The 20,357-nt window shown below is 46.6% G+C and overlaps 1 protein-coding gene across 5 annotated transcripts in view; it reads right to left on the reverse strand.

The window, feature by feature from the left end:
- The window catches only part of TASOR2 (transcription activation suppressor family member 2), a 1,022,580-nt gene that overhangs the window by 25,746 nt on the left and 976,477 nt on the right, over positions 1-20,357 (reverse strand). For all 5 annotated transcript variants that reach the window (XM_085653577.1, XM_085653574.1, XM_085653576.1 and 2 more), the window contains one exon: positions 11,879-12,060. In XM_085653577.1, coding sequence (XP_085509703.1) covers positions 11,879-12,060 — 182 coding nt within the window. The remainder of the gene's footprint in view (positions 1-11,878; positions 12,061-20,357) is intronic.

Genomic DNA, 20,357 nt, shown 5'->3' on the forward strand with positions numbered 1-20,357 from the left:
GGTTATGGTAACTATGGTTTGGCTTTATCAAAACATGTCGTGTAAGGTGTCTAACACTTTGGAATACTACCCCCACACCATTTCTGGCGATGAGGATAGTATTCCTCCCTTCTAGAGGGAGAAGACATGTTGAAGACCTACTACCCGGTTAAAGTTAACCAGAGCCCCAGCATCACAAAATGGATGCTGCTGCCACAGACACAAGTCTGACCTCCGGCTGCTGAGAGTCCTTCCAGCGAGGGAGGCTTGGACAATAGGTTTCCTGCCTTGGGAGGTGCTAGCACCACCCTAGACAGGCCTTAGTGTATTGGGGCAGGGAGGGATGAATGAAACGAGAAACTGCCTGGGGCACACAAGGTGTCCCATGCATAGTCCAGTTCAAACCGGTGCTGGGGCACTCCAGCCCCAGTCCTGGCGCGAAACTGGACAAAGGGAAGGGGGTGTAACCATAGGAGGGACCTAGCAGGTAATCCAGCCCCCCAGATTAGTATAAGAGTGGGAGCTGAGTCCCTAGGACTTTGGATTATCCTGATAACTGAACTTGAACAGGAACTCTGGACCTTCGACATTCAACTACGGAAGAAGACTGAAGAATCTCCCTTGTGGCCAAGGAGTGGCCACCCTGTGCAAACAGGCACCATCAAGCGACCTGCCGTTTGCTTTGCTCAACGTTCTACGATGAACCGACTGCAGAGCCCGACCAGCGCCTTGACTTCCAGACTTCTCCGACCCTGATCCACATCCACAGCAAAGCTGAGATCCGTGGAGGCGACGAGAGACGTGGGACCGGTTACCTGGGAAAATTGGCTACTTGCTTCCAGCGCAGCTTCTGAGGCATCCTCGAAGTTGTGCTCTGGGGATTGAGAAGCCCCAACCCCGAGCACCATCTGCACCGAAGATCAGCCCTCCACACTCCACGAGTTCTGCGTGGGGCCCTTCTGCATTTTCCTGCTCGACGCGTCTGTCCGGTTGCTGCCCCGTTGGCTAGTGACCTCTGTGACGACGAACCTTTGATTTTCCACCGCTGGTTTGGCTCCTCCAGACTGGCCCTTGCTTCCCTGTGAAAGAGAAGCACCTCAGGCCTTCCTGGTCTGAAACAGAAGCGAATCCTTCATTCTGCGTGGGTTGCGCTTGCCAAGGCTTGTTGTGTCCCAACTCAACATCGATGCCGCCGACAGCAAGAGCCCTCGTGGGACAGCTCGCCTCCTGGTTCTGGTCGTCCTCGACGCCTCCTGGTACCCATGGCTGCTGCGACAAGCTTCACCTCTTCACCTGCATCTTCACGACATCGCCTGGTTCCTTCCCGGCTCCTGGCTGGTGACCTAGACTCTGTCCCCTCTGCTTGCAGGTATCCTCTTTCCTGATTCCATCCTTGGAATCCACCGGACACTCTTCACTGACTGCCTGTCAGCATCTTTTCTTCAGGCATCCATAGGAGTCGACGACGAAACCCGACGCAAGTTCACACCTATGCACCCGCAGCCCGTGGGCTAGGTAACTTGAGTACTCCGGTGCTCACAAGGGTATTGACTATCCTAGTGTCTAATTTCCAAGTCTCTAACTCCTACTTCCTTCCGAAGTGTCCTAAAACTCTTAATTTCTAAATACTACTATTTCTATCGACTTTAACGCATTACGCGTGAGTGTTTCCACTCTGCACCTGAATCCCGTGGGCCTCCCACTGCCTAGCAACTGATAGGATAGTGTAGCCCCAGCGATTCCCTAGGCCTAGGCCTAACCTGTGTTCGTGACAGTGGTTCTTATACCACTTACTTAGTATATGGTTTGCGTGGCCCCTAGGGCCTAACTGTATTACTTACCTGTGTGACTTATGTATGCTTAAATAAGACTGTGTTGTACTTACCTCTAATCTCATAAAGAGTGCTGAGGGTATTTTGACTAGAATAAATACATTCTATTTTTATATATATCTGTTGTGGTGTCCTTTCATTTGGTATTCAAGGGATTGCAAATGGTATAACAGCTGGCTTCACATGCCATACAGAGTGTAGCCTAAGACTGCTCTTGCCCATGCTACCACTAGGATAGCTGGTCTATAAGGTTGACTTTACAACCAATCACCATAAGGGTTGTATGGACTGATACAAGGTGTACACTAGAACTAGTGACATCATATATCAGGCCAACTTCTCACAGTGGTGAACTGTAAGGTGGATAGCTGGTTGGTGGGCTCGACGTTGGACCGCGGAGGGGTGGTATCCGTCCTACAGATGGGGTTTATGTGAACCGTGTTGTCAGAACCATACTCACGGTCAATGTTTTCAGACATTGGCCTGGCTGAGGGTGCTGGTCTTCAGTCTCAGAGCCTGAAAGAGAACTCTGCTCTGGGCTGGAGGTAAGCAGCTGGTCAGTGGACGGGCTGACCTTTGGTTTCCCTTTGACTTCCTCGCAGAAGATGTCTGGGGTGCCATCATCTTATCGATGCACCACAGTGCACCAAGCAAAAGTCAACGATCGCACTGGTATCTGAGAGTCCTTTTGGAGGGGAAGATGAGGCGGCGGAGCATACGGTCTCGTCGTGGCCTGGTGATACGCCAAGAATGCAGATCTGGTGATGATCTGTCTACAGGTACGAGTGGCACACTGGACAGTACTGAAAGGGAGTCCCTTCTATCATGGTCTGAGAATTCTCAAGGTTGAAAGCCCCAAAACGAGGATTTGAGGAAGTCCCTGTTGCAGAACTGACAGAACCAAGACTGAGGCGAACTAAATGCAAAAAGCAATTGTCTCTTGCCAACGAGAATGGAAAAACCAAAAGTCCCCGATGACGAGCACCACGTGGCGTTGACCCAGAGCTTTAGCGATGCCCGTCCAAACCAGATGGCGGAAGAAAATAATCTAACTAGGGAACCGATGCCCATGTGCAATACTAGTCATAGGAGGAGCCACTATATCTTGTGACTTGAAAGACTTCTTTGAAGAAAAACAAGTTTCACACGTCCAAGCCCAAAACTAGATGGCAGGAGTATGCAGAGCATGTGTATCTATGGCTACACATGCCACATTCTGTATGTCATTCCGTATTTATTTTTCATCTAATGTTGTTAAATTAACTGTTTTGCAGTTATGAAGTATTAATTTAAGAACTGTATCCAACCCACTAATTTTAATATCTGCAAATTGGTGTAACAAGTACACATCTTATTTGCGTGTGCAATATACAAAACAAATCTTTTATATTTGTGCTATCTATTCCCAGAATGGTTAACATATGGCATCTCCAGAACATTTGTGCGAGGCCCTCCAAGTCACAACTGTATTTTAGAATTCATTCTGATTTATCAAGGTCATTTTATGTTGAAAGGAGAGGGAGAAATGCTCTATTTAATACATCTGCTTCCTGGATGCTTAATTCATAAACCTCCAACAATGCCATCTCAAAATCCATCACCCGTTTGTGATCAATATATTTAATTCTCATGACAGTTGTCACTTGACTAGAGGCAAATAAATTCTGCCGGACAGATTGGGCAAGATTGGTGCCATCCTCCCAAAAAATATCATAATTAAGAGTTTATATGAGGTTACCTGTCAGGAACTCAATTGCTAGCACACTTGCCTCGTCAGCTCCAAGAAAAAGCAAATTGAGTCGGCACCCCAAGTTGAGAGGGTTGCGTCCTCATCTGTGGCTATTGTTTAAAAGGTTGCTCCTTTTGATTGCGCAAACCGGCTCGGGCACGACCCAAGATGGCGGCCGCCATCTATTCAAAGTGACACGCTCTAGTCTTTTGAAGAAAGGCTCGAGCCCAAGCCAATCTGTTGCGCGAGTCCCCTGTGAGCTGCGCACTTCAACTGAGGAATTCCGCGATGATCAGCCATGTCTCTCAGCTGTTCCTCAGAAGAGAAAAAACCCTGTCAGAGTAAACCCCAATTTCTTCCCGCTAGTCGCGTAAGGGTGTGCACACCGGGAACTTAGTTCCCTAGCCATTTTGAGTGATTCTTGTTTTTTCCGTATTCCCTTCATTTTCCGCTTTTGAGAATACCCTTCTTGTCCGGAAATTCAAAAGACTTCGCCGAGTTCAGCGGACGTCATTACAGTTCACAGTCAGAGTTCCTCAGAGAGTTCAGAGTGAAGAGACTTCGTCGAGTGCAGCAGATATAGTCACAGTTTCCAGTCAGCGTTCCTCACTGTGAGTTCAGAGCGTTTCCGAGAGTACAGTGAGACCAAGTAAGACAGAGACTTCTTGTTATTTGAACTGGAGATACATATATATATTTAAATATATATATATTAACTCAACAGAGACTATGAAATTCTTGAAATGGTAAATTGACATTCTATAAACACATGATCTGAGAGCTAAAAGACTTCTTTTCCTCTTGTGAGCATATTCGAGCTCTCTAAGGCCATGAAAGAGAGAGCTATTGTTATTCTACATTCCAGGAGAGTGAGGCAATTAGTTGCTTAGTTCAGGTATGGAAACCAGTTCCAGAGTGAGGTTAGAAATGGAGTTAGAGTAGAGGCCATAGACATAAAATTGTTCCTTTCTTCCTTGTAGGTTAAAACTTAGAACCACAACACTTCAGGAACACCAATCCAATTAACCATCAAGAGAGAGGCCTAAACTGTGAATAATTAAGGTAGAATATATTTTAGTCAGATGAGGAGGGCTAACAGAGTGTATCAGGGAGGATAGAGAAATATAAGGTTGTTCTTTCACCCCTCTGCAGGTCAGCCAGATCCTTCCCGAATACAGAAGACAGACGTGTGAACGTATACAGAGGATTCCAGAGTAGAGAAGGTTGGCAGCTCCTGGATTTGCAGGCAGTCTCTCTTTCTTTTCCCATTCCCCTTTTCCCCCGTAGGTGTCGATTCAGATTAACTCTGTCTCGGTAATTGCGCTGGGGATTTGGGACCTATCATCTGCTTCAGTGGAAGATTTTTGGCACCCAAGGTAAGAATACTAATAGATTGAAGTGCCAACCTATTCCACCCAAGCAGGATGGCAGAGGGACTAGATCTTAACGCTTTAGCAATCCTAGTAGAGAACATGCAGGGACAACTGACTCTTGCGTTAGAGGAAAATAAAGAATTAAAAGAGAGCACGAAAAGGTCCCAGGTAGAGAATCAACAACTAATACAGAAATGAAACGCCCTTACTTCAGGTTCCTCATTCCAGGCAAGAGGACCAGAGAGAAAAGAATTTCCTAGTACCAATTCAGAAATAACAACACAAGTTATACATTCCATTTCCCCTATAATTCCTCTAGCCCATCCAGAACGCTTCAATGGGGACCCTCAGAAAGCGCAAATATTCCTGACCCAATGTTCGTTGCATTTTCTTTGTAGGCCAGTCATTTTTGCTGAAGACCAGTCTAAAACAGCTTTTGTATTTTCTTACTTGAGTGGTGACGCCGCATCCTGGTCAATGTCAATAGTCTCCCGCAACGACCCAGTGTTATATAACTTTGAGGATTTTAAGAAGGAATTTCTCCGGATTTTCGACCGTCGAGCTATTTCACAGGCCACAGATAACGAGTTGCTTGACTTAAAACAAGGAAATCGAGATCGAATTTCTTACTTGGCCCAATTCAATAAGTTAATAGTTGAAACGGTGTGGCGGGAAGCAAAAAGAGCTGCAATTTTCTACAGGATATTGAGAGAGGAGTTGAAGGACGCACTAGCTCAAATTCCCGATAGGCCCACAGAAGTTTCTAAGTTGATTGATTTAGTACTACAAATAGACCAAAGATTATACGAAAGAAAATCAGAACGGAGACGAGAGTTCCGACCCATTCCTCTCTGATTCGATCGGAGTAAAACTGAAACCACCAAGAGTCTTGATGTGCGAGCCGCAGAAGAACCTATGCAGATAGGTAGTGTTCGAGGACCCCTTTCCAAGGAGGAAAAAGAGAAAAGAAGATCAGGGAATTTGTGTTTGTATTGCGGACAATCAGGGCATTTTGTAAGGGAATGTCCTAAAAAACCCAAGACCAATTATCCGTTAAAAGAGAAGTCCCATCAGTGAGGAGAGTTGCCCTGATGGTCGATCCACCCAAGTCGACTCTAGAACCTCAACATCTGGCAAACACCCTACAGTCTGCTTCCCCACATCTTACAGTATCTTTTGACCTAAAGTTTGGAATTAAGGAGTTTAAGGCCATTCCAGTTATGATTGATTCTGGGGTGACCGGAAACTTCTGCGACATACAATATGCCAAAAGATTGGGGATAAGTTTTGTCCGAAAAAGGTTTGCCGAACCAGTCCGTGCAGTTGACGGAACTAATTTGACCTCCGGCCCAATCACTGATGAAACAGAAATTGTAGAGTTAAAACATGTTCAAGGACATCTCGAAAACATTTCTTTCACTCTCACTGACGCTCCTCAATTCCAGCTAATCTTAGGTTTACCATGGCTTACAGAACACAACCCAGAGATAAATTGGGAATCTAGGACCATGAAACTCAATTCAAGCTATTATCAAAAGCACGGTTATGACTCTCTGAAAGAACATGACGAGGTTTCTATGCAAGGTCTTTAGCCATTAAACTGGTTGTAATTGGAGCCATAGAAACAGTATACATTCCTCAGGAGTATGAGGATTTGAAGACGGTGTTCGATAAGACTAAGGCAGAAGAACTTCCCCCGCACAGGCCTTACGACTGCAAAATCGAATTGGAGCCAGGAGCGAATCTGCCCTGTAGCAGGATTTACGCGCTTAGAGAAAAGGAAAACCAGTTCTTGAAAGAATACCTGGACCAATATTTGGACAATGGTTTCATCCGTCCTTCTCAATCACCAGTCTCCTCTCCTTTGGTTTTCGTTCCTAAGAAGAAGAAGGAAGAGCTAAGAACGTGCATCGACTATAGGGCATTGAATCAGGTCACTGTTAAGAACAGGTACCCTCTCCCCCTCATTTCTGTGCTTCTCGATCAAGTGAAGGAGGCCAAGATATTCACAAAATTAGATCTTCGTGGAGTGTATCACTTGATTCGAGTTGCAGAAGGAGATGAGTGGAAGACTGCCTTCCGGACCAGATTTGGATTATTCGAATACCAAGTAATGCCGTACGGTTTATGGAATGCACCAACCGCGTTTCAACATTTCGTAAACGACGTGCTAAGGGAGTTCCTAGATCGCATAGCCGTGGTCTACATAGACGACATCCTAATTTTCTCCAAGAATCATCAGGAGCATGTACAGCATGTAAGAGCAATTCTTCAACGACTTTTGGAAAATAACTTATATGTGAATCTAGAGAAATGCGCCTTTCATGTCAAGAAGATGGAGTACTTAGGGTTTGTTCTGTCAGAAGAAGGAACTTCTATGGATACCGCTAAGATTCAAGCAATTTTGGACTGGCCATCCCCAAGGAATGTGAAGGAAGTACAAAGCTTCCTCAGCTTTGCCAACTTTTATCGATGTTTCATTAAGGAGTTTTCTAAACAAGTGAGCTCCATTACCAAACTTCTGAAAAAGGGGGTGATCTTCCAATGGCCCAGTGAAGCGGAGGCCGCCTTTAAGTTTCTCAAGAATTCCTTTACTTCTGCACCAATCCTTCTTCACCCAGATACAGAAGAACCTTTCTATGTCGAAGCAGATGCCTCCGAATTGGCCATAGGAGGCATATTATCTCAGAGACACAAGGAGACAGGACAACTCCACCCTGTGGCGTTTAGATCTAAAAAATTGACTCCTCCTGAAATTAATTATTCCATAGCGGATAAGGAGCTGCTTGCTGTGAGAGACACCTTTTTGGAATGGCGGCATTATTTGTTGGGAGCTAGCCATGTGGTCACAGTATTCACTGACCACAAGAACCTGCAATTTCTGAAGTCAGCTAAAACTCTTACAGCCCGACAATTAAGATGGTCACTCTTCTTTGCTGATTAGAATTTCACAATCACTTATTGTCCTGGTTCTGCAAATGGAAAGGCTGATGCGTTGTCCAGGTTGGAAACAATTCCTAAAATTGAGGAGCCCAAGGAGAAATCAATTATACCAGCTGAGAAATTCATATGTGACTTACAATTTTCGGAAAGAAAAGAAAAAAATCGGAAATCGATGTCTATAGAAGAAATCCAGAATTGGGCTCGGAAAGATGAAGAGAGAGCTGTGATTGACAACCTTCCTTATGTCAAAGAGGCCTTGTATCTTCCCACTGAAGAAATGCGTGAATCAGTTCTACAAGCCTGCCACGATGATCCCTTAGCAGGGCACAAGGGAGTCTTGAAGACTACAGAATTGTTGAGGAGATATTTTTGGTGGCCAGCAATGATCCCGCAAGTGAGACAATACATCCACTCTTGTGAGAAATGCATTATGGGAAAAAGCAATAGACAGGCCCCAGAGGGAGAACCATACCCCTGGCAAACTATCACTATGGACCTAATTGTGGAATTGCCAACCAGTCAAGGTTATGACACCATTCAGTTTTTTGTAGACACGTTCTCTAAAACGAGTCACTTTATTCCATTAAAAAAGATCCCCAAGGCCCTTCAATTGGCCCAATTATTCACTCACACATAGTCCAAGCTCGTGGAATTCCTGTTGTCGTGATTTCTGATCGAGGTCCTCAGTTTTGATTCTCGGTGTAGGAGAGCCTTCATGCAGCGGTTAGGAATAGATTCACGATTCTCCACGAGCTATCACCCAGAAACAGATGGCCAGACGGAAAGGGTGAATCAAGAAATTGAACAATACCTCCGTCTGTACCTTCTGGATCAAGATGAAGCCTGGCCAGATCTCATCTGGGCAGCGGAATTTGCATATAACAATGCAGTCCATGATTCCACAGGTTTCTCTCCATTCTACATGCATACAGGCAGGCATCCGAACATTATTTTAGGGAGGTCAGATTAATAGGTACCGGCCATTAAAGACCTCAGTGAGAGAATCCAGGAGACATATCAGTCAGCCAAGAAACACTTGACACAAGCTAAAGATTCCTACAAAAGATACACAGATCTAGGTCAAACCCAAAATATTCAAAAGGAGACTTAGTCTGGCTATCTACTAAACACTTACACCTCAAGGGAAACAAAAAGTTTCAACCTAGATTTTTGGGCCCCTTCAAAATAAATACAATTGTTAATTCTGTCACAGTGAAGCTCTCCCTTCCCTCCCAGATGAAAATCCACCCAGTCTTTCGTGTGTCTTTGTTAAAAAGAAGCCCAGCTAATGTAAGATTAACCTCTCCACCAAATCCAGTTACCATAGATTCACACTCTGAATATGAAGTCAAAAGAATTCTGGACTCAAAATTTAAGAGAGGTAAACTGCAGTATCTAATTGACTGGAAGGGTTATGGTCCAGAAGAAAGCTCTTGGGAACCCTCAGATAATGTGTACACTTCCAGATTTGTGAACCAATTTCATGACACTTTTCCTAAGAAGCCCAAACTGGTAGGGCGTTCCTTGGAGGGAGGTACTGTCAGGAACTCAATGGCTAGCACACTTGCCTCCTCAGCTCCAAGAAAAAGCAAATTGAGTTGGCACCCCAAGTTGAGAGGGTTGCGTCCTCATCTGTGGCTATTGTTTAACAGGTTGCTCCTTTTGATTGCGCAAACCGGCTCGGGCACGACCCAAGATGGCGGCCGCCATCTATTCAAAGTGACACGCTCTAGTATTTTGAAGAAAGGCTCGAGCCCAAGCCAATAAGGTTCGAGCCCAAGCCCATCTGTTGCACGAGCCCCCTGTGAGCCGCGCACTTCAACTGAGGAAATCCGCGATGATCAGCCGTGTCTCTCAGCTGTTCCTCAGAAGAGAAAAAACCCTGTCAGAGTAAACCCCAATTTCTTCCCGCTAGTCGCATAAGGGTGTGCACACTGGGAACTTAGTTCCCTAGCCATTTTGAGTGATTCTTGTTTTTATCGTATTCCCTTCATTTTCCTCTTTTGAGAATACCCTTCTTGTCCGGAAATTCAAAAGACTTCGCCGAGTGCAGCGGACGTCATTACAGTTCACAGTCAGAGTTCCTCAGAGAGTTCAGAGTGAAGAGACTTTGCCGAGTGCAGCAGATGTAGTCACAGTTTCCAGTCAGCATTCCTCACTGTGAGTTCAGATCGTTTCCGAGAGTACAGTGAGACCAAGTAAGACAGAGACTTCTTGTTATTTGAACTGGAGATACATATATATATTTAAATATATATATATTAACTCAACAGAGACTATGAAATTCTTGAAATGGTAAATTATTGACATTCTATAATTACATGATCTGAGAGCTAAAAGACTTCTTTCCTCTTGTGAGCATATTCGAGCTCTCTAAGGCCACGAAAGAGAGCACTATTGCTATTCTACATTCCAGGAGAGTGAGGCAATTAGTTGCTTAGTTCAGGTATGGAAACCAGTTCCAGAGTGAGGTTAGAAATGGAGTTAGAGTAGAGGCCATAGACATAAAATTGTTCCTTTCTTCCTTGTAGGTTAAAACTTAGAACCGCAACGCTTCAGGAACACCAATCCAATTAACCATCAAGAGAGAGGCCTAAACTGGTAATAATTCAGGTAGAATATATTCTAGTCAGATGAGGAGGGCTAACAGAGTGTATCAGGGAGGATAGAGAAACTTAAGGTTGTTCTTTCACCCCTCTGCAGGTCAGCTAGATCCTTCCCGAATCTAGAAGACAGACGTGAGAATGTATACAGAGGATTCCAGAGTAGAGAAGGTTGGCAGCTCCTGGATTTGCAGGCAGTCTCTCTTTCCTTTCCCATTCCTCTTTCCCCCCCGCAGGTGTCGATTTAGATTGATTCTGTCTCGGTAACTGCGCTGGGGATTTGGGACCTATCATCTGCTTCCGTGGAAGATTTTTGGCACCCAAGGTAAGAATCCTGACAGATACCTAATAAATAATAATTTAATAACTTTGATCAGTTGCTTCAGTGGGAGAAAGGTCTTCTTTCTTAAATTCAATCACGCAGAGAAGCTCAGCTAAGTTTTCCGATTCACACAGAATCTTCAGCTCCAAATCCCCATATTGCATTTGGCCATTTAAGTCTTTGATAATAAGAAAAGAGGAAAGACTGGGGAAGTACAAACCAAGGATATATTTCAAAACAGTTGTACTGCAAATAGCCCTGTTCTAAATTTTATTTTAGTACACTGATAAAATTGATAGCTTTAGGTCTCCCATGTTGATGCACTATAATTTTTGGCACTAGTTTGAACCCTTTGATCTTACTAATGTATTTCTTAACATTAGAAATCTGTGAGGGTTGTCTGTTAATCCAGTATTTATTAAAATTTGGCACACCCAAACTAATGTGCTTTCTTAAGGTATCTTTTTTTAAATTCCTGGAAGTGTGAGCCTCCAAAGAAATCTAGACATACTCAAGACTCAAGCATCGTTGATGCTTTACTTGGGGCCAAACTTTGTCCCATAAAACTGGGAAGGATATCCTCCAGTAAGCTTTAACTGCCGAACACCTCTACCACTGAAGTATCAAGTGTCAAAAAGGAGTAACTTGGCTCTCCAAATAAGAGTGCCACAGTAAACAAGGCCACCCCCACAAGACACTACCAGTAACCACTTAGTGTTCCAGGACTTCAAGAAAAGAACTCAACACTCCAAGTACCCCATTCACAAACTCCTCACTTTGGGATGATTGTGACTGTCTGAAAGGAAGATTCCAAGGAACAAATGGAGGATTTATGTATTTGGCTGAAGAAATGGGTGTAGAAAAACACATCCTTTGTTAGCAGTCATTTTTCATAGACACTGCTTAATACAATGTTTTTAATTACAAGAATAAATAGTAAGGTTATACAAAATAAATATTAAGAAAATTAGAGAAAAATATACACTGAGTTGCAAGGAGGCATTCACTGTTCTCTCGCACTGCGCTTTGAAAGAAAAACAGTTGCAGTTCTTTGTGCCCAAAAGAATAAAACGTTTATGTACAAGAAACACTCTTACCAGTTAAAAATATAGCAAATCTAGTGCTGATGTGTTGGATCAGTAGGTTCAGCAAACAAGTCAAGTCCTCAAATTTGGGAGGTGATTTGGAATCACACTGGTGATAATGAAGAATCTCCACTATATTGGACTCTTGGCACGACTTTAGCATCAGTTCCTTTTTCTTAGCAACATATTCCACCCTGTTTGGAAAGATATATATATATATATATATTTTTAATCAATAGTGTTTGAATTACACAAGTGGCTCAGTACAGTCCAAAGTAATCAGTTGTCTAAGATGTGGTAAACATGGTTATGCATTCACTTGCCAATGCCAGGTATCAGTTTAACTTACCAACTGCCAGCGCTTATTTTAGGAAAAAAGAAGTGCCAGAGTCCTTCTCAAGAGGCCACTGCAGCTGGCATAACCCATTGCCTCTGCCAGCTCTGCCAATGCCAGTACAAACACAACTACCAACCACCACTTTCTAACAAGCTTGACAATTCGGACTATTCCAGACCGCCCAAAGTTATCAGGATGGCCAGGATGGCAGGTATTATTCTTTTTTAATGTATAATGAATTATTAAACACTTAGAACGGCGGGGCCACGCCAAAAGGTATGATGGTCGAGCCGGCCCCATCCGCGACAGTGGGGGGAAGGGGGGGTGTGCCTTTCGCACACGCTTGTGACGCGGCGGCCGCCCCCCCTCTCCCTCATTGGTCTCAGACCTGGGCGTGACCCGGAAGCGATTCAAATCGCTTCCGGGTCGCGGTAAGGGGCGAACAAGTCTCGCAGGGCTATAAAGGGGCTGGGGAGCCTAGGAAGCCTCCTCTTGGTTCCTGGCTCCCCAGCTTGCCCCCCCCCCCACGCCTCGCTAGGAGGCAGTAATATTTTTTTTTTTTCTTCTCTTACAGGTCGGAGCGGCATCTGATCGTCGCCGGAGGAAGGGGGAAGCAGTAGCTCCGGGTGTCGTCTGAGCCCGGGAGAAGTCACCGTCGCGTGCTACCGAGAGACCGGCCGTGGCGAGGGAGCATCGTTGTGCTGAGGTCAAGCTAGGAGCATCCAGTGATCGGCGGAGCAAAGGAAGCATCTCGTGGAGCGTCCAGGAGATCGGCAGGAGCGCATCATCGTGCGGGGGTCGAGGCGGGAGCATCCCGTTGGAGGTACCCGGTGGGGGTTTGTGCAAGGCGCTCCCCCCTCCGGTCTTTTAGAACGATGTATTCTGCCTTGTGGTCCCGTTTTTGAGCGCCCTGCATCGCGCGCGCTGGCACAGCAGGTACAAGGGGAGGGTCTGCCTTTCGGGGAAATAAGTTCACTGTGGCCAACTTATTATTTGTAATCGGTGTAAAGTATATTTTCTGCTATGTGTTTTTAAAATGTAATTTTTAATGTTTATTAATTTCGTATAATAAATACGGCCGGGGGGTGTCACGCCCCCTGCCTCCAAAGACTTCTCCCCTGTCACGGGTTTTCATTGTGGGGAGGAGGGGGTGTAGGGAGTACCTGCCCATATTTGTTGTGCACTCCCCAAAATTAGACTGACAGTGACACCATGTAGTTGACTGTCATAAGTGCTGGTGTTGAGAATTAGGTGCTGTCAACTGCTGTCTCCTTCAATACACTAAAACAGAAAATTCCCATTATACTTAAACGGTGCTCCAGTTTTAGTGAACCATTTTACTAAGTTGCATGCCTGTCCTTGAAGATGGACCGGAGGTGCCACTAAAACAGAGAGCTACTCCTTTAACATTCTGGCTTCTGTGAACAGCCGTAGTTAAGAACATTACTGTATAAATACAAGATAATTACCTTTGATAACGCCTTTTCTGGTAGAGACTATCTAACCACAGATTTCTCACCTTTTGAATACCCCCAGATCTCAACCTGGATCCAGAAACTTTTGTATATCAATGTCCTCTAGCGTCAACAGGTGACGTTGTGCCACCTCATTGTTCCGCGTGCGACTAAATCTCCTGTGGCTGTGATATCGGCTCATCTACATATACGTCACCTGTTCACGCTGGTGTCAGTTTCTTTCTATTCTCCACCCGTACCAACAGACGTGCAGCCTTAAGAAACCCGAATTCAATGTACGTGTTAAGTATACATTTTTTTGTGTGCAGAAATTCAGAATCGTAAATGAATATTCACATAACCTCTATGTAAGTCCCTTCCAAAGAACGGGGAGGGAGGTGAGGAATATGCAGTTAGAAAGAGTCTCTACCAGAAAAAGTGTTTCCAGATGTAAATAACTTGTTCTTCTAACAGACTTTAACTGCAGATTCTTCACCTTTTGAATAGATACCACAGCAATACCTCCCAGATGATGGGTCTCTGGACTGCCTCAAACTAGGAAATCTTGCAGGACAGACCAGAAAAAATGCCCCTCTCGCCTGATCTAACTATCTAAACAATATTGCTTGGTGAACGTGTGCAAAGATGCCCACATTGCAGTGACAGATCTAAAAACAAGTATTCCCATAGCCAAAGCTGTAGTAGCAGCTTTTGCTCTAATTGAATGTGCACACAGTACCTATGGAGGCTATTTCTTTGCTCACCTATAACAGATTTTAATACACATAACAGTCCATCTAGAAATTGTTCTTTTTGTACTGCCTCCCCCTTTTTTGCTGTGGAGAATCCAACAAAAAGTTGTTCATCCTATCCAAATTCTCTAGTTCTCTCCAAATAAGAGTTCTCTTGGGCTCATGATGAAGTAAACATGATGGATTGTCCCACACAAAAGGGCGTAACCACCTTAGGAAGGAATGCCGCTCTCGTTCGCAGGACCAACTTATCAGAGAAAAAGTCAACAAAACGAGGTACCGATGACACAGCCTGAAGTTTACTTACTCACCTAGCAGACATTATGGCTATAAGGAACACTATTTTCAGAGTCAACAAATGCAAAGAACTGAGCCTATGCTCAAAAGGTAAGTACATTAGATAAATTAACACTAGGGTCTTGGGAGAATGGTGCTGGAGGAAGAAAAATTAGTCTCCCCAGAGAACGTCTTTGCCATCTAGCAATTTTCCTATTCACAGGTAGGCAACATCCTAGTTTGGCCCAAATGCCTATCAGAGAATTTTTTGGGTCTTGGTAAATGGGATGAGTGGCTCTTAAGAAACCTGCGGTACAAAAGGGGGTGGTGATGGACGGAGCATCAGAACCAATCAAACACTCACACCCAGTCAACAGATCTGGGTTTGATCCATCACCGTTCTTTAGCCCACTCTGCCACCCCAGTTCAGACATGGCCATATGCAAATCAGTCTGATCCTGTGCCTCATGGGAACAGTCCAGCCCGAACTGCCAAGCCATGTCTTCCCTGGACCGGAAACAAGCTTCCTAGGACCGGTTTCTGGCATTTCAGCCGTCTTCAGCCAGGCTTGCTTGAATCCAGTGGCAAAGTGAGCAAGGGACTCACGTCTGAGCATACCCTGCCAACTTATGGCGAACAAAGCGGTATAAAAGGGGGTGGTGATGGACGGATCAGTTGACTGGGGGTGAGTGCTTGCAATGTTCAACACTCCGTCCATCATTTCCTTTGGTTTTGTCTTAAGAAACCTGGCCAGGCTGCAGGACTTGTGAGAATAATATTAGGTTGAGCTGAGCCAGTGCATGTGCTGCTCTGCGAGGCATGCTGTATCCAGAATATTTGCTTAAAGCATCTCCCATCTTTTCTATTAGCTCCTGTTAGTACCCTTCCTAAATGCCTACTTTTGTTTGGATATGCCTAATTACTCCCGCTTTTTGGTGTTTTGGACCCTCGCAGCTGACTGCCCATGTTAAGTGTGGTTTTTCTCTTTTTTTTATGTATCTTAATTCCAGGGCACTCTTTATTTTTTTGCTTTCCCTCGACTCGTGTATCAGCACGGTGCTCCACTTCACGGACGCTGCGCTTCATGTTTTGGACTGTAATGCGATTCCGTGCTTAGCCGACGGCATTAGGTTTGTTCCTCAGCGCGTCATTGGTCCACTCGCATTAAATCCAACCGATAGCATGGATTTATCTGCCTCAACATGGTATAGGGCACGCATTCTGAATATGAACCCTACCCACCACTACACCACACATCTCATACTGCCCACCTCCCTAAAGAGTTCACGTCTCCTGGTCTGCCACTGACAGCTGTCCCCCCTCTCTTTGTTCCTCTTCCTCTTATTCCCTCTCTTTTTGTCTTTCTCCTCCTCACTTACTGAAAACTAGGACTTCAACAAACGGCTCTGACCATCTCTTTCCTTCTCCTTTCCTTTATTTGTTCCCTGTGAAATGAATCCAAAAAAGAAAAACACTTTGGCTGCAAAATGTCGTCTTTTTCTGCCATTTTTCTGTTCCAAAGTGATGAAAAACAAAATGAATGGTGGTCTGACCCCATGTCAAATAGCAAGCTAGGCATCCTGAAACTGTTGGTCACAGTAGGGTTACACTAGTTGTGGGTAACCTCTTTGGGTAAGTTGGGGGTCTGGCTAAGATAGGGTTAGCACAGGGGGACACCTATGATCCCAAAACAAAAAGATTGGGTGGGGACACTTAAGAGTTAGATGCACAAGTTACTTACCTTCGGTAACAATATATCTGTAAGAAACATTAGTTAGTTATAGATTCCTTTCCTTAGAATTACCCCCAGGCGTCAGACTAGATCCGGGAAGTTTTTTCGTCAGCAGTACCTCTGTGCGTCGGAAGGTGGCGTCGGTTGGCTCCGCGTCCATCGTCTGCGTCACTGGCATGACGTCGCGGCAGCTACTTAGACACTTCCCTCGCGCGCTGATGTCAGTTCTCTGCACGACTTTCTGCGCCAGAAACGCACAGCCATGAAAGACCCTGACCATTGGTGCACGAAACTTGGGCCCTGAAAGGATGTCCTTAACCCTAGAAATCAGTTCGCAGAAGGAGGAGGATGGGTGGAGTGGTAAGGAATCTATAACTAACTAATGTTTCTTGCAGATAGATCGTTACCGAAGGTAAGTAACTTGTGCATCTGAAAGAAACACGTTAGTTATAGATTCCTTACCTTAGAATAGATACCCCAGCAATACAAACCCGGGTGGTGGGTCTTCGAACAAAGATCACACCAGAAAATCCTGGAGAACAGAACGGCCAAAGAAGCCATCTCTCCGGACTTGGCTGTCCAGGCAATAATGTTTGGTGAACGTGTGCAGCGATGCCCAAGTGGCTGCCTGACAGATGTCATTCCGAGGCACTCCCCTTCCCAAGGCAGTAGTGGCTGCCGTCGCCCTGATGGAGTGAGCACGTAGTCCGACTGGAGGCTCCTTTTTAGCCTGAGAGTAACAAGCCTTAATACACAGCACGGCCCATTGAGAAATGGTGCGCTTATGTATGGACCGACCCTTCTTTGCACCCACGTATCCAACAAAAAGTTGATCATCCACCCGGAACTGTTTTGTGCGATCCAGATAGAAGGAGAGTGCACGTGTTGGGTCCAGAGGGTGGAGCCTTTCTTCCTCCTTTGAAGGATGCGGAATGAAGGTGGGCAAAGTAATGGTCTGCCCGATGTGGAAGGCAGTTACCACCTGAGGAAGGAAGGATGGGTGGGTCCTGAGAACCACCTTGTCCGGATGAACAGACAGGAAAGGAGGCTTAGAAGAAAGAGTCTGGAGCTCACTCACCCTTCTAGCAGAAGTGATGGCTACCAGGAAAGCAGTTTTAATAGTCAAAAGACGTAAAGGGCAGTTATGCAGAGGCTCAAAGGGAGCACACATTAAATAGGTTAGCAAAATATTCAAGTCCCACTGAGGCATAACGAAGGGGAGTGGAGGAAAAAGATGCGTTAAGCCTTTTAGGAAATGGTTTACTACCGGGGACTTGAGAAGAGAAGGTTGGTCTGGCAACCGAAGGAAGGCAGAGATGGCTGAAAGATAGCCCTTGATAGTGCCCAGAGTAGAGCCCTGCTGGGCTAAAGAGAGAAGGAACGAGAGGACTTGAGAAAGAGGGGCGGAAAGGGGATCCACAACCTTTGCTGTGCACCATGTCACTAATTTGTTCCACCTGCAGGCGTATACCGTCTTTGTGGAGGAAAGCCTGGCTGCAAAGATTAAGTCATAGACTTTGGGATGCAAGTTGAAAGACGTCAACTGTCGCCGCTCAATCTCCACGCAAGGAGGTGGAGACTGGACAGGTTCGGGTGGAGGACCATCCCCTGCTACTGCGACAGAAGATCCTCCTGAAGAGGCAGTCTGATCGGAGGATCGATGGCCATGTTGACCAGCTCGGGATACCAGACTCTTCGTGCCCAATCAGGAGCCACAAGAATGACTTGGGCCCGGTCGCGCCTGATCTTCTTCAGCACTCTGGGCAGAAGTGGTATAGGTGGAAAGGCGTACAACAGACCGCAACTCGACTCGCGCCGAAAAGCGTCGCCGAGTGAGTGACCCCTTGGAAATTCCAGCGCGCAGAATTGCTGAAATTGTGCGTTCTCTTTGGTGGCAAATAGATCCAAGCAAGTCTCTCCACTCTGTCGAAAGAGACCTTGCACCAACTCCGAGTGAAGACGTCATTCATGATCCATCATGCACCTGTGGTTGAGTTAGTCCGCCCTGGCGTTCAGAGAACCTGCCAGGTGTTGAGCCACTAAGGAAATGCCCTGATGTTCCAGCCATGTCCAGAGGCGGAGGGCCTCCTGACAGGGACCACGATCCCACCCGTACTGTTTGTTGCAGTAGCACATGGCAGTGGTGTTGTCCGTGAACACCTACACTACTCTTCCCTGGACAGAGGGAAGGAATGCCTTCAGTGTAAGATGAATCCCCCCGGAGCTACGAATGTTGATGTGAAGCCCGGACTCCACCGGAGACCAGAGGCCTCTGATCTCCGCCTCTCCCATGTGGCCGCCCCATCCCAGAAAGGAAGCATCCGTCACCACAGCGTGGTCTGGCTGGGGAAGGGAGAGGGATCTGCCATTGATGCAATCCTGGTTCGTGAGCCACCACTGTAGTTGTTGAGCAGTGCCCTCCGAGATCTGGACGCAATTGGATAGATTCCCCCGATGCTGCGCCCACTGGAACTTCAGGTCCCACTGCAGAGCCCGCATATGCCACCTGGCATGATTGACTAGCAGGATGCAGGAGGCCATGAGGCCCAGCAGCCTCAGGGTCATTCTGACCGAAACCCGGGATAAAGGCTGAAAGATCGGAATCATAGCCCGAATATCCCTGACTTGCTGTTCGGGAGGATAGACCCGAAACTGCGTCGTGTCCAGAACCGCTCTGATGAAGAGGAGCTTCTGCGAGGGAATCAGGTGCGACTTCGGCACGTTGATGGAGAACCCCAGCAGATGCAGGAGGTCGGCCGTAGTCTGGAGGTGGGAGACGACTGCCTGGGGCGAGCCCGCCTTCAACAAGCAGTTATCGAGATAGGGGAAAACTGAAACCCCTGATCTGGGCAGATGAGCTGCGACCACCGCCATCACTTTCGTGAACACCGAGGGGCGTCAGTAAGGCCAAAGGGGAGCACGGTAAATTGAAAGTGCTCGTGGCCTACCGTGAACCGTAGGTAACGCTGGTGGGCCGGCAGGACGGGGATGTGACAATAAGCACCCTGCAAGTCCAACGCTACCATCCAGTCTTGAGGGCCGACAAGACCTGAGCAAGCGTCAAAATCTTGAACTTCTCCTTCCAGAGGAAGCGATTAACGTCCCTGAGGTCCAAGATAGGACGCAGGCCCTTGTCCTTTTTGGGAACCAGAAAGAAGAGGGGTTAACAACCACAACCTACTTCTGGGACAGGAACACGCTTGATGGCTCCCTTGGCCAAGAGAGCCGTAACTTCCTGCTGGAGAAGAGCCAGATGATCCTCCGACATGCGATTGTATCGTGGTGGCATGGCTGGAGGGGTAGTCTCAAAGGGGAGGGAGTAGCCCCTTCGGACTATTTGCAAAACTCACCTGACTGACGTGATGATGCGCCAGTGGGAGGAGGTGATGGCGAATCCTGCCACCCACTGGCGTTTGATGGGCCTGAAAGGTCGGACTAGGTGGGTTTGGAGGCTGCTGCAGAGGGGGGGGGGGATTGGTGGACTGGTCTGCCCGCTGGTCCCCTGAACAACAGCGTTGGTTCCCACATCCCCGGCTGCGTGAAGATTGGGTAACTTGCAGCGTTCCTGTGGCTCTGGGTGGGACGTTGCAGGGCACCCCTTCCGTAGCCACGAAAGGGGTGAAAAGCAGACTGTGCCGGACAGGTGGAGAGACCCAAGGACTTGGCCGTAGCCCGTGAGTCCTTGAAGCGCTCTAGGGCGTTATCTGCTTTGTCACCAAAAATGCGACGGCCATCAAAGAGCATGTCCATCAAGGTGTTCTGGACATCCCCTGAAAAGCCAGTGGACCTCATCCAGGCGTAGCGACGAAGCGCTACAGACGTTGAAATGGTCCTACCCAGAGAGTCGGCGGTGTCCAGCCCACAATGGATTTTAAACTTTGCTGTGTCCCTCCTGGTGGCAACAGCCTGGGAGAGCACTGGCCGGGCCTCCTCCAGACAC

Source organism: Triturus cristatus, chromosome 4_1, assembly GCF_964204655.1.
Source record: "Triturus cristatus chromosome 4_1, aTriCri1.1, whole genome shotgun sequence".
Taxonomy (NCBI): domain Eukaryota; kingdom Metazoa; phylum Chordata; class Amphibia; order Caudata; family Salamandridae; genus Triturus; species Triturus cristatus.